At 36.2% G+C, this 13860-nt stretch overlaps 1 protein-coding gene across 2 annotated transcripts in view; it reads left to right on the top strand.

Moving 5' to 3' along the window:
• The window catches only part of ACTN2 (actinin alpha 2), a 97815-nt gene that overhangs the window by 47791 nt on the left and 36164 nt on the right, over positions 1-13860 (top strand). For both annotated transcript variants that reach the window (XM_044676448.1, XM_044676449.1), the window contains exons 2-6: positions 1899-2013; positions 3670-3789; positions 4834-4920; positions 9457-9544; positions 11807-11885. In XM_044676448.1, the coding sequence (XP_044532383.1) occupies positions 1899-2013; positions 3670-3789; positions 4834-4920; positions 9457-9544; positions 11807-11885 (489 nt within the window). The remainder of the gene's footprint in view (positions 1-1898; positions 2014-3669; positions 3790-4833; positions 4921-9456; positions 9545-11806; positions 11886-13860) is intronic.

The following is a 13860-nucleotide window of genomic DNA, read 5'->3' as shown; positions in this document are numbered from 1 at the left end:
TTTTAGACTATTCTCACCAAGCTAAGATCTACATAGAGCATACATAAAATTTTTTTCTTGCTTTCTAGATCAGAGAGTAATATTAATTATTTTATCTTCATTTCATTTTATGTAAAGTATTCAATTTATGAACAAATGAGTTTGAGAAATTCACTGTAAGTTGCTAGTTTGACTTTAGAATCCTATTCAGAATACTTGTTCTTATTAAAACAGTACTATACATAGTAGCTGCAAAAGCTCATTTAACGTTAATCCCTATGTATAACAATTGTTTATATGAACAGAACATACTCTTGAGTTTCACCTCCTATTACAGTGGCAAATTTCCTCCTCAATCTTATACTCCAAAATCTGGGAAGAAAGATTTTTCCATTTCATTGGAAGTTGCAAAACTAATAAAAGTTCCTGATAAATTATGCTTAGATATACTTAAGAAGTTATATCAAAATTTGTATGAGGAAAAATATAGTTCCAGTGAGGGAACAAAATCATTTTATATGTGGCATACACAATAGATCTGACCATATTAATAATAAACCCCAATGCATCCTAATTATCTCAAGGATAAAATGGAAAGTAAATTGAAGTGATAAATGTTGGAGGGGATGTGGCAGAATTGGGACACTAGTGCTTTGTTGATGAAGTTGTGAACTGGTCCAGCCATTCTAGGGGGCAATTTGGAACTGTATCCAGAGGGCTGTGGAACTGTGCATGCCCTTTGATCTTGTAATGCTACTGTTGAATCTATATCCCAAGGATATCATAAAAAAAGGGGAAAGGACCTGATGAACAGGATGATTTCAGAAAGGGCTGGAAAGACCTACATGAACTGATGCAGAGTTAAGTAAGCAGAACCAGGAGAACTGTGCATAGTAACAGCAATATCGTGCAATGATCAGCTGTGAAAGATTTAGCTACTTTCAGCAACACAATGATCCAGGACAATTCTGAAGGACTTATGATAAAAAATGCTATCCACCTCCAGAGAAAGAATTGTTGGAGTAGAATGCAGATGAAAGCATACTATTTTTTACATTAGATTATTAATGTTTTTATTTGGAGTTTTAATTTTATATGAGTATTCTCTTATAACAGTGACCAATGTGGAGGTATGTTTTACATAATGCATATATAACCCAGATCAAATTGTTTACCATCTCTAAAAGGAAGGAGGAAAGGGTGGGCAGGAGACAATTTGGATCTTATATTTTCAGAAAACATATGTTAAAAATTGTTATTACATGGAATTAGGAAAATAAAATTTCTTAAATAAAAATTGCTTGCTGACTGACTTAGTTACAAGGGAAACAGGGATGAAATCGATCTTAAAATATTTGTCATTAAGAACTAAAGTCTAGTTATATATAAAATGATAAAAAAAAGGATATTAGCAACAAAACTCAGTATTTGTTAAGTACTTATTGGATTTGAAATGTTGTTCTAGAGCTAGGTTTAATACAAATTTTAAGATGAGACCTGTTCTTTGCCTGCATGTTGTGTAGGATCTAACTGGGGAATAGGATGTATGACTGGAATATAAACAAGATGTGTGACAAATGTCTAAAAAAGTCACAAAGTTCTTGTGAGGTTAAAGACAGAAAAAACCATTACTGACCATGGCAGTGAATATTCAAGGCAGTATATGAGCAAACCAATGGTGACAATCTTTTAAAGTTCAGGTAGGAGTTTTTTTCTGAATATTTTATCAAACAAACACGCTTTATTAAGTACTTACCTTAAGTTTTCAATGTTACCTGTTTATATCACACTCATCTACTTTCAGAAGATTGGACAGGATCCAAAGTACTCTTTGGACTCCTCAGTATATATGTGAGGTTGATTCTCTTAAAAGGAAAGTTTCTGATTGTTGTTTTGACAGATGTTTGTTTTACTTCCAGACATTTACTGCCTGGTGCAATTCCCATCTAAGAAAAGCTGGTACCCAGATCGAGAATATTGAAGAAGACTTCAGAAATGGCCTTAAACTCATGCTTCTCTTGGAAGTCATTTCAGGTTAGTGGTAAAATAATTTTCATTACTATAATCCTTAATGTATCTGTCTTCCACATACTTAACTCATTATGTTATTACTTGAGTGAAAAGAGCTCTGGACTGGACCTATCTCTTTGAAGCATAGGTTCAAATCTTGTCTCTGATCTGGATTCACTTCTTGTCAGTGAGACTTAATAGCTGTGTGATTGTGGAAGCCATATAACTTCTGTTATCCTTGGTTTCCTCATCCGTTAAATAGAAGTATTGTTTGTGGTACTTGCTTTATACAGTTGTTTTGAGAAAAACGTTATGTAAATCATATAGTTGGATTAGTTTTTGATATCTTTTCCAACATGAGTATTTTCCTTGGAAGTTATTGAGCTTTGCAATTGCAATATTAAAAATTACTCTTTGACAAAATATTGCCTTCCTAGAGATCTTTACCTATACTGAGAACTACTAACTTTCCCTTTTCAAAATATTACTTAGGTCTCCTACTTTGGAAGCAAGAAGAAATGATACCATGCTCCCCCAACCTCCTCTTGTTACTTTCTTGTCCCCCCCACTAAGTTCTTCATGATTCTAGAATATATGTGCTTTTCCCCCCTCTGAAGCAAAGATACTACTCTATGATACAGAAACTAGTAAGAAAAGTATCTGTAAAATAGATCTCCCATAGACTTGAGGTATACTGTCCCATAGATATAAATGTCATCCCTAAGAAGAGTAAACATGCTTAGGGAACTTTTGTGGAGAGGCACATTATTAAGGAGTATTTGGAGAGGCATATACATTGGGAACATATGGCCAAGGTATGCACATAGAATGGTTTTGATATCAGGAAGATATGTGACTAGAATGCATGTGTGGCAAACATACAGAAACACTGACCTGATCACATTTATGGAAGTTTCCTGACTCATTAATCTTCTAGTTCCCAGGGGAAATGGTTTTTTTTACCCTATTCTTAAAGCCCTAGCTTAGTTGATATGCCTGTGGAATAGATAAAATTTCTTACAAAGCCCAGATTTAGTTATTAGCTTAATGCTGAGAAGGGAGTATAAGCTGCATTGGGAATGTTTTTGCTTTATAAGTCATATATCTAACTCTGGTTTCAAAAACTTCAACTTTATGGGCCAGAAAGTATGACCATGAGAGGTCAAGGTAGATTTCTTTTCAACGCACATGTTTCTATACACTGACTACTAAGGTCAGTGGAGAAAATACCAATTCCTGGTAGTCACTGTAGGGAGCTGAATTTAGGTTTCTTGACTTCTCCCAAGGGCTAGCTAGCAAATTAGAAAGATTCAGGGTCTCTTTCAACCCATCTAGAAGAATCTCAGTATTAGTCTATATTTCAAACCAAATCCTAGAAATAGATTTCAAATGCCTACCCATTGACAGTTTTCCATTTTATCTTGAAATCCATTTTATCTTAAAATCATTGATTGTTTTATTGGCTTTCTGGGATTAGAACATCTGACTTCATGTTGCAGATTTTCTCTCTCTGGTTTAGTTCAGTGAACCCAAACAAATTGGTTCTGAAGATCAAGTGGTCATTAGAATCCTGTCAAGAAGGTTCTTTGTAAGAAAACTTGGATACTGGATTTTATTGCTGTGGGTCTTATCCTCATATAACCAATAGACTATATGTGTGTCGTTTTCTTTCTCTCACAGGTGAAAGGTTGTCCAAGCCTGACCGAGGAAAAATGCGCTTCCACAAAATTGCCAATGTCAATAAAGCCCTGGATTACATAGCCAGTAAGGGTGTGAAACTGGTATCCATTGGTGCTGAAGGTAAGCTGAGGCCCTAATCTCATGGAGATATTGTGGGGATAAAATGAGGAAGGGATAAAAGGGGTTCAAATTTGCCTAAAAGGGAATAAAATTCTACACCAGTGATTCCCAAAGTGGGCACCACCGCCCCCTGGTGGGTGCTGCAGCAATCCAGTGGAGTGGTGATGGTCACAGGTACATTTGGGGGTGGTGAATAACTGTAAGGGGGCAGTGATAGTATGTGACAGGGGGCACTAAGTAATATTTTTTCTGGAAAGGGGGCAGTAGGCCAAAAAAGTTTGGGAACCACTGTTCTACACGAATAAAAAAAGGGAAGGTGGTAGCATAATGAATGGATTGAGTGCTGGGCTTAGAATCAGGAAGAGACCTACTTAAGTTCAAATCTAACCTCAGATACTAACTAGTTATGTGAAAATGGGCAAGTCATTTCATCTGTTTGCCACAGGGTCTTCAACTGTAGAATGAGAATAGTAGCACCTAACTCTCTCACAGGGTTGTGATTAGGATAATGAGCTGATATTTATAAAATGCACTTAATAGAGTACCTCCTACAGAATAGGTACTCTATAAATGCTTATTCCTTCCCCCTTATTAATGGCTAAATATCTAAGTTGGAGGAAATTGAGAACTCCTTACACTGTTGGTCATTGGCTCCTGTGGCTATTTAAAGACTAGTACCAGGAGAATCTAGGTACAGATAGCATAGCTCCTGAGTCTGAACTGTCCTTGTCTGATTATTGGAAAGTTTTCCTAAAAGAGTCTTAGAACTTGGGAATTTCAGTCAAATATAACTACAAGATTTATCCTTGTGGGTCAGTTGTGAATTGATCTAGGAGTTGAGAAGTTTGGACCCCACTACAACATTTGCAGACAATAGCATAAGGATTGTAAGCATACTGGTGAACCCATAGAAATATAAAAATTCTTTTCATATGTATGTATTCGTATGTAATTGCAGGCATCATTGTTGAAAGAGCGTGATGATAAATGTGTTCAAATAATGTTGCTGCAGAGATTTTTTAAAATTGTTTTTCTTTCCTACAGAAATTGTTGATGGCAATGTGAAAATGACCCTTGGTATGATCTGGACCATCATCCTTCGCTTTGCCATTCAGGATATTTCAGTGGAAGGTAAAATATGTGAAAAATAACTAGAATAACGCTAGGATATTTGTGGCAAGTAGTAAAAATGAAATATATCCTACAAACTAAATTTTGAATAGAAGTTTTCTAAAGCAAAAGTATTGGTTATAGGATTGTATCAGTTTAGGAATGTGACTAGTCAACTATGCAATTATATTTGCATTGGCAGCTAGGTGTCTAAGTGGATAGAGTGCTTGATTGGGAGTCAGGAAGAGTTGTGTGACTCGAGGCTACTCACTCGTTTTCTCTGAACCTTAGTTTCTTCATCTGTAAAATAGTTATAGTAACAGCACTATCTTGCCAACTTGTTTTGAGGAACAAATGAGATAACACATGTAAAGCATTTTGCAGTCTTATATAAATAGTAACTGTTTGGGGACTGGGCTTGAACAATATTATGTCATTCCTGGAGGAAAGGATTAGTGATATATTCACAGCTCAAGTAGCTAAGAAAATGTACAAATATTTAACTACTTATGTTTATTATAGAATTAAAAATAAATTTTAACTAATTCATAGCTCTCTAGTTGGGTTATTTAGGCTTATAACTGAAGTAGAATTTCAGGTAAAGAAAGAATTTATTGAAAATCAAGAAAATCCTTTCTTAACAGAATCTTGACTTTCTAGCCATTGCTGCTTTACAATAAGGATATTTTAAAGCTTTGAATCTCCAAAGAAAATGAAAATCACTAGTCTCTTACTCCTACTCCACTTATAAATATTTTGATCTGTTCATTACAGCTAAAAGGTGTTAAGTTGATTTCTCTCAAAATAGATTTCCTATTTAGCCTGAAATCACCAACTATCTAGCTATGGGTCTATTTGAGAAGAGTCCTATTCCACCTTAATGTTTCAACTTAACCTGCTTTTCAGAACTCCAGCTTTTCATTTTCATAATCTAGCAGAGTCAAGGTATCTTCTAATCCTGACCCTTTTTAGTTACTATTCAATTGTCAAATATTTATTGAGCACTTTCAAGGCACTTTGGGATATGGGGCACAATTCTTGCTTTCATAGTGTTTATAATGGATATTATATTTTCATGATGCTGAAGACTCTTGTATAGGCACATAAATCAATCAATTGTCAAATATTTATTGAGCACTCTCAAGGCACTTTGGGATATGGGGCATAATTCTTGCTTTCATAGTGTTTATAATGGAGTTGGACTACTTTTCATGATGCTGAAGATTCTTGTATAGGCACATAAATCAATCAATTAGCAAATATTTTTAAGTACTTACTACATTCTTGGAACTTTTGCTTGGAGAAAGGCAAAAACATAAATATAATCTCTGCCCTCAAGGAGCTTGCATAGTAATAGGGAAACAGCATCTAAGCAGTTTCATATAAAATGCTTACAGAGTAGGAGGAAGGTAACCTTAAAAGGGAAGGCTCAAGGCATCAGGGGGAACAAGAAGGCTTTCTGCAGGAGGTCGTACTTGGGCAGGGTCTTGAAAACAGCCACGGATGACAGGAGATAGAGGTAAGAAAGTAATCGACTCCAGGTATGAGGGAACAACCTGTGCAAATGCATGGTGATGGTAGATGAGTATCCAGTAGTGTGTGATGAATGGCAAGTAGGCTAGTATCACTGAATCAAAGAGTCAGTGGAGGAGATTAAATGTGAAAAGACTAGAAAGGTAGGAAGGGGAAAGACTGTAAGGAACCTTCTATGCCAAGCAAAGAGCTTTATATTTGATCTTGGAGATAGTAGAAAATGTCTAGAGTTTTTGGTAAAACCATTTTGGCAGCTGTGTGACGAATAGATTGGAGTTCAGAGAAGGTTGAAGTGGGGGGATCAATTAGAATGCTATTGAAGTAGTTCAGGTAAGAGGTAAGGATCTGAACTAGCAGAGTGGGTCTCTTAGGAGAGAGAAGATGTTGTTCAGGTAGAAATGACAATATTTAGTGATATGTGGGATGAGTGAAAGTAGGGAGTTGAAGAGGATGACAAGGTTGTGAACTTTGGAGACTCAGAGGTTAGTGGTGCCCTTAACAGTGGTAGTTGGGAAGAAGAGATTTTGTAGGAAAGATGGGTTCTGATAAGGACCTGTTGAGTTTGATATGTCTATAGAAAACCCAGTCTGAAATGTCCAGGAGGCAGTTTGAGATGTAGAATGAAAATTCAGGAAAGAGAATAGGGCTGGATATATAGATCAGAGAATTATTAAGTACAGGGATAATAACTGAACCCATAGGAACCCAGGGAGATCACCAAGTGAAATGGGATAGAGAGAAAAGAGGAAAAAACACAGGACCTGGGAGGGTGGGAAGCAAGAGGGAAAGGTGGGGAAGGCTTGAGTCAGAGAGAAGTAGACAACTTGTCTTGCTGCAATGAAGGCTCCCTTGGCATTAAATAATATCAATTCTTAGTGGTCTCAATCAGCATGTTTTTGTGACTTCTTCTGGCATCATTTAGTAGCCCTGGAGTAGTAAGTAGTGAAGAAGGGGAGACTATGCTGCTTAATTTAGCCCTGCAGTTGTTCATTTCAACTGTTAAAAAGTACAAATTGAAAAACATCCTTAAAGAAGTTCATTTTTTCTTAAAGAACATAGAATTCCAACCAAAGTAAGAAAAGTGTGGCTCTTTTTAGATCTGCTTAAATAAGGATGACTTATGTAGTTCACATACATTTATAGTCTCTGTAAGTAGGGAGGCAGTAGGGTGTAATGGAAAACAGGTTAGAAGTTCTGGGTTCATTTTTCACCTCTGTTACTTGTTAGCTCTGTGGCCTTGGCCAGTTCACTTTCTCTTTTTTGGCCTATTTCTTTATTTGTAAAATGTCTCCAAGGGCCCTTTTAGCTTAATTTGCTGTAATTCTCTCAATTGTTCCATAATAAATGGCAAAAAAAACCCCTACATGAGCATTTTCATCTACTTAAAATAACAGTTGTTATACCTATAATCTAAGTTTTTATTGAGATTTTTTTTTTAAACCCTTGTACTTCGGTGCATTGTCTTATAGGTGGAAGATTGGTAAGGGTGGGCAATGGGGGTCAAGTGACTTGCCCAGGGTCACACAGCTGGGAAGTGGCTGAGGCCGGGTTTGAACCCAGGACATCCCGTCTCTAGGCCTGACTCTCACTCCACTGAGCTACCCAGCTGCCCTAATCTAAGTTTTATTATTGCATTATCTCAATTAGCAGATCTTTATTAAAATAGATGGTACAAGATGAATTATCAACCCATCAAATATCTGAATCATCACATTAATTACATTATGAATCCATATATTTTACCAAATTTTAAAGATCATTTATTAATGACATTATCCATATGTGGCTGTCCTGAAGCAAAACTAGAGTGCCAAAAGTGTCATAATTATGGACCTTGCTCAATAGATTAAGTGTAATCTGTCAAATTAATACTTTTAGCATTTTTATAGGGTGCTTCTATTAAGACAGACTTTCTTCAAAACAACTAACCAACAATTAAATGTAAAAAACAAAGCATAAAATTCTTCTTTAGACTGATTCTTTTTAGCCTTCAGCATAGTAGTTAACAAATTACCTCTGTAATTTAGATTTTATAGTCATTATTCTTTAATGAGCTCATTGTAGCCCTCTGTGAGTTCACCATTTAAATGAAAGGATTTTTCACAAATATAATTTTCTAGTGATGTCCTCTTTAAAAAAAATAGATTAGGCCTGATTCTCTTTGGAGGATGTGGTCCCCTTCAACAGAATATTTTAAATTAAAACATAAAAAGACTTCCCTCTAAATAAGTGATAGGCCTATATGTTTATGAAGAGAACATTATGTTGGAGAGAAATGTCTCCAAATAGGCATTCCTTCTTTATGTCATGTGTATCTTGAGGAGTACATAACACAATGGAAAGAATATTGGCTGTAGAATCAGAGTGTCTGGGTATGAATCCTGCCTCAGTCACTTGTTGTGTGGCCTTTAGCAATTTTCCTCTCTTTTCTCTCCAGGCCTCAGATGTCTTGGCTGCAAAATAATAATTTCTCATTTGTAAAATAATAAAATAATTCCAGCAGGAGATGTGTGTTCTCTGATCATGTTGGTCTAGTAGGGGCAGAAGTGAATACACACTAAGAACCCTAAAATCAGTTGTTCTTTGACTAGATATCGTAACCATGTTTCCAATTTATCTTATATCCTATAGCAGTACATAACTATTTTCTAATTTTCTTGTTTGATTTATATCTTCTAGCAAGGCATAACTAATGATGCTGGCTTATTTTCAGCCTTTAGAAGGCCTAGAAAGTAGTTAATTTCTCTAAAGTTAAGTTCTGTATATTTTTTATGTTGGACCTCCTCCTGCTGATCCTGAAATCCCTTTATATTATTCCCTCAATGTAATATTTGCAGAAGAGGATCTTCTGCCCAGGGTTCTTGTGATCCTCATGTATAAAAACTGTTGTGATACCAGTTTTGGTCATTAGCCATCCCAAAGGACTTTGGTTAGGTAGTTGTGGTGGAAGGTAAGCCTTGTGAAACTAGTTGTGACTTTTTCCTTCTGTACATTCTTTTCTTTTTTCTTTTTTTTTTTTTACAGAAACCTCTGCTAAAGAAGGTCTGCTTCTTTGGTGCCAAAGGAAAACTGCCCCTTACAGGAATGTAAATATTCAGAATTTCCACACTAGGTAAGAGATCTAGGTGTTTTTTTTTTTTAAATCATATTAGAATCATTGTGTAGTGGAAAGAACAAATGATTATTCATACTAGCATTTCTCCTTTTCTCCAGGGGTGAGAAAAGTAATTTCCTTGAATACAGAATTTCTCTGGTCCAGTTTTACCTCAGAACAAAATTTTGCATGCAAGAAATACAAATCTCGTTAGGAAGATTAATTTTTTGGAGTCAAAGTTGTGTAATGTCAGAATAATTCATTAAAACTGCTAGAGTTTGACCTTTGGCAGGTGGATAAACAGTAGGAAAGAAAAGGAAAGTATCTTTCTTTGATAGAGTGAGAAGAGTTGCATCCCAACTCACACTTCTCCAAAATCCAATAATAACCTTTTTGTTAGGTTTCTGTAGCTATATGAGAACACTGTGTTAATAACATGAGTAATTAAGCAAACATTTATGAAACATGGATGGTGTCAGGTGCCCTAGACGACACAGAAGAACAAAAAGCTGTGGGCCCTACCAGTTTGGAAGGCAACACTTTAGATACATCTAACAGGAATTGAGTAATTCTGAGGGAGTGCAATGTAGTCTGATACTAGATTTCAAAGTAAAGGAAACATCTTAGTGTCAGCTTTGGAATGCTTCAAGGAAAACATAAATATTGGGGTATGTTTTGAATGAGGATTTGAACTGACAAAGAGGAAAAGAGGAGAACCTGGACAAATTAGGCAGCCTGAGCAATAAAATGGGAACAAGGTGGAGACTATTATACATTTGACACCACAAGGAGGCTGGCTTGGTTACAGTAGAAGGGTCTTTATTGAAAATTTGAGAGTTAAGGTGGGATAGGAAAAATGGAGGACCTTGAATATCAAGATAGTTTGGACTACCTTATAAACTACAGGGAATATAGAAATTATGGATTGGAGGGGTCAGTAAAGTCCAAACTTCATCCTAAAACCTTAATGTTACTCACTCACTTCTCTCCCTTCACTGTTTTTCTTAGTCACTTAGTAAAAAGATCTTGGGAATTTTGCCCCTTTTTCTTGAGACTGTAGAGAGTGAACTCAAGTAGCAAACTAGCCCAGAGGCTACAGGAAAGAAGAGAAGATATGAAAGTCACGAAAGACTCACAAACTATAATTGAGTTGTCCATGAAATAGGATGAGCAATCAATGTCAGTTCCATTTTCTGAATGCAAAAATAAGGATATAAACAAAGAAGATAAATTGCTTTTTATCATTCTCTAGGAACTCATAGTCTCTGAATCTCAATCTTTGTTCTCTGTCTCTGTCTCTCCTCACCCCCCTCCCATCACCCAAACTATGTACAATATGCTAACATTCCTTGGACTCTCATGAGATTCAGGTGAAACCTAGGGTTCTTAAAGCCCTAATTCCAATCTTTTTTTTTTTTTTTTTAATTTTAAACCCTTAACTTCTGTGTATTGACTTATAGGTGGAAGATTGGCAAGGGTAGGCAATGGGGGTCAAGTGACTTGCCCAGGGTCACACAGCTGGGAAGTGTCTGAGGCCGGATTTGAACCTAGGGGACCTCCTGTCTCTAGGCCTGGCTCTCAATCCACTGAGCTACCCTGCTGCCCCCTCTAATTCCAATCTTTACCGGCATCAGGTTTTTCTAATCATTTTTATGAGCTTTGTCCCAGGCAAACTCATAGTTAAGGTAAGGTATCAAGGCTTTTAAAATTAAAATGATGGAAAAAAATTAAGATAATGAGCTTTGCATTCAGTGTTATTGTCAACAGAAAGCCATATAGTAAGGGGTCTTTAAATTATAAAGAAACTAGAATTAGAATCTATACTTTACAATAGTCATATGATAAAAGTTTCTAGTTTACAGATAGGGTGTGTTCCAAAAGTTAATTTCTAAATTGGGTGTTTGAAAGTTTGAAACTGAAAATGTTTTCCCAAAGAAACAATGTTATACTTGGTGGTTAGCTCCCAGGCCAGTCCAGTCTATTAAAGCTTTAAAATGAGAACTGCAGTAGAGATTGAGTGTCTGTTGTTCAACTCTAAGAGGAGAGGTTCAACTCTGGTAAGTTTGAAGATAGGGAAAAGGGTTGAGAAAATGGGGGTGGCATTTCTAGATGCAAGAAGGAAGGGGAGGGAGGGATAAGAGAGTTCCTTGGTCTATCTTATACCCCCAAAATGCAGAATTGTCCTGAGCTTGAAGAAGAATGGGATCAAGTGGAGCATTTGCTGGTATAATCAATTACTTGATTAACTTGTGTTCCCATTCTTTTTAACTCCTTACAAAGCTGGAAAGACGGCCTTGGACTCTGTGCCCTCATCCACAGACATCGACCTGACCTCATTGACTACTCAAAGCTTAATAAGGTCATTCTGGGTGACACAGCATGCTGACCCCTCAGGGTCCCAACTTGTGTTCCTTTGGCATGTTTTCTTAAGAATATGCACATCAGCACTGAACTAACTCTGGATTTGCTTCTCCCCACTCTCAATCCCTTTGAAAAAGCCTTTAAAAAAGCAGTAATGCTATTTGAGCTAACCTTTACACGAGCAAGAAGCATGGCTGCTGGGTCAGACATATTTGTGTACATTTCTTTTTGTTCTGTCTTTGCCATCTTGAGCTCCTAACAGAGGGCTTAATACGTATTCATCTGATTAAATTAAGTTGGCTATCACAATCAGGATGAGGAAAAAGGAGGGAGAAACCCAAACCTTCCTTTTTTCTATAGATCTGAATTGATAGGATGATTCATTTTGATTTAACCATCTAAAAATATTTCTCCAGATTTTACTCCATGGATTGTGAATGTGATCTAAGTCATTTTTTCTGGGAGGAAGTTCAGATTCTCCTCTTGGGCTTCCTTTTTCTTTTTCTTTTTTGGCTCATTTAGTTGCAGACATATTTAGCATTAGTAATTTTGGTTCCCACAATTTAAGGCAATTGATGAAATGCACAAATGTTGGGGGACAGGCACAACATATTACACATAGTTTACAATCCTGGAGAGGAAAGGATGTTTTCTTTAACTAATGTTAAATTGTAGAATTTTCATTTCTTCCTTGATCTGATTTTTCATTATTTTGTAAGTAGAGACCATGTTAACTTGTATTTAGATAATACTTTATGGTTTAGACCAGAGCACTTTCTGGATTTAGTGAAATCTAGTTAATATAAATATCACTCCCATTTTATGGATATGGAAACTGAGGTGTGGATATGGAAATTCACATTTATATAGCAATTTAGAGTTTATAATATTCCTTAATTACATAAGATAACAATAGCAGTGGCATTTCTAGGGACAAGAAGGAAAGGGAGGGAAGGATCATATAATTCCTATGCTCTCTGATCCCCACAAAATAAGGAATTAACTGTCCTGAGACCGGAGAAGAATGGAATCAAATGGACCATGAATGGATCATGCAAATACTTGATTCCCATTTTTTAGCTGAGAAACAGGCTCAGAGAGATTACATTTCTTATATATCACATAACTTGTAATCAGTATCCGCACCAACACTCATCTCTAGGTTTCTCGGTTGCCGATCCAGCATTTTTTTCTTCTTTGCCTATATATTTATCTATCTATACCTATACTTATACCTACTCTATGCCTTCTGTGCCTAACTATTTTCAAATTAAAACCATCACCCATCCTAAGTTTTTAGGGTGTTTTGTTTTTCTACTCAGGAAATAATGTCATTTAAAAATGATAATGGCAACATAACTCACCACTGGTAAACAGTTCTATCAAATGGTGATAATATAAAACAAAATATCTTTCTGGTTGCTACCATGTTTAGCTGGCTGTTTGGGGAATACCTTTATTTTTGTCTTGAGCATGGAGTTTGTCTCTGCTTTATATTGTTCTCAGCTGTGGGACCAAAGGAATAAGTGGAAGAGCAATTTCCCTTTGGATTTATGCATCTGGCCAGACAACACAGACTTGAGTATCACATGAAGGATTTATCGGTCACTATACAGACAATGCATCTGAAATCATATCAGGCCATACATGAGAGAATTGGGTGACCACAGTTTCAGTTTATCTAATATACTTTTTTTAAATCAACTTTTTTTCCCCATCTGCAAATAAGTATTGGACATGGAATTGGAAGCTGGAAATAATGTAATGTAGTAGAAAGGGACTGGATTTAGAGTCAAAGGACTTACATGCAAATTCTGGCTCTACCACTTCCTACCTGTGTGACCTTATGAAAATCATCTAATATCTCCATGTCTCACTTTCCTAATCTATAAAGTCAAATGGTTAGCTCAAAATCTATGAATTTGCTGAAAAGCACATTTCAACCAGTTATAAATAAAGCTTCCTCACAGAAT

This window comes from Gracilinanus agilis, chromosome 4 (assembly GCF_016433145.1).
Source record: "Gracilinanus agilis isolate LMUSP501 chromosome 4, AgileGrace, whole genome shotgun sequence".
Lineage (NCBI taxonomy): Eukaryota > Metazoa > Chordata > Mammalia > Didelphimorphia > Didelphidae > Gracilinanus > Gracilinanus agilis.
This window is presented reverse-complemented; position numbering and strand designations above follow the sequence as displayed.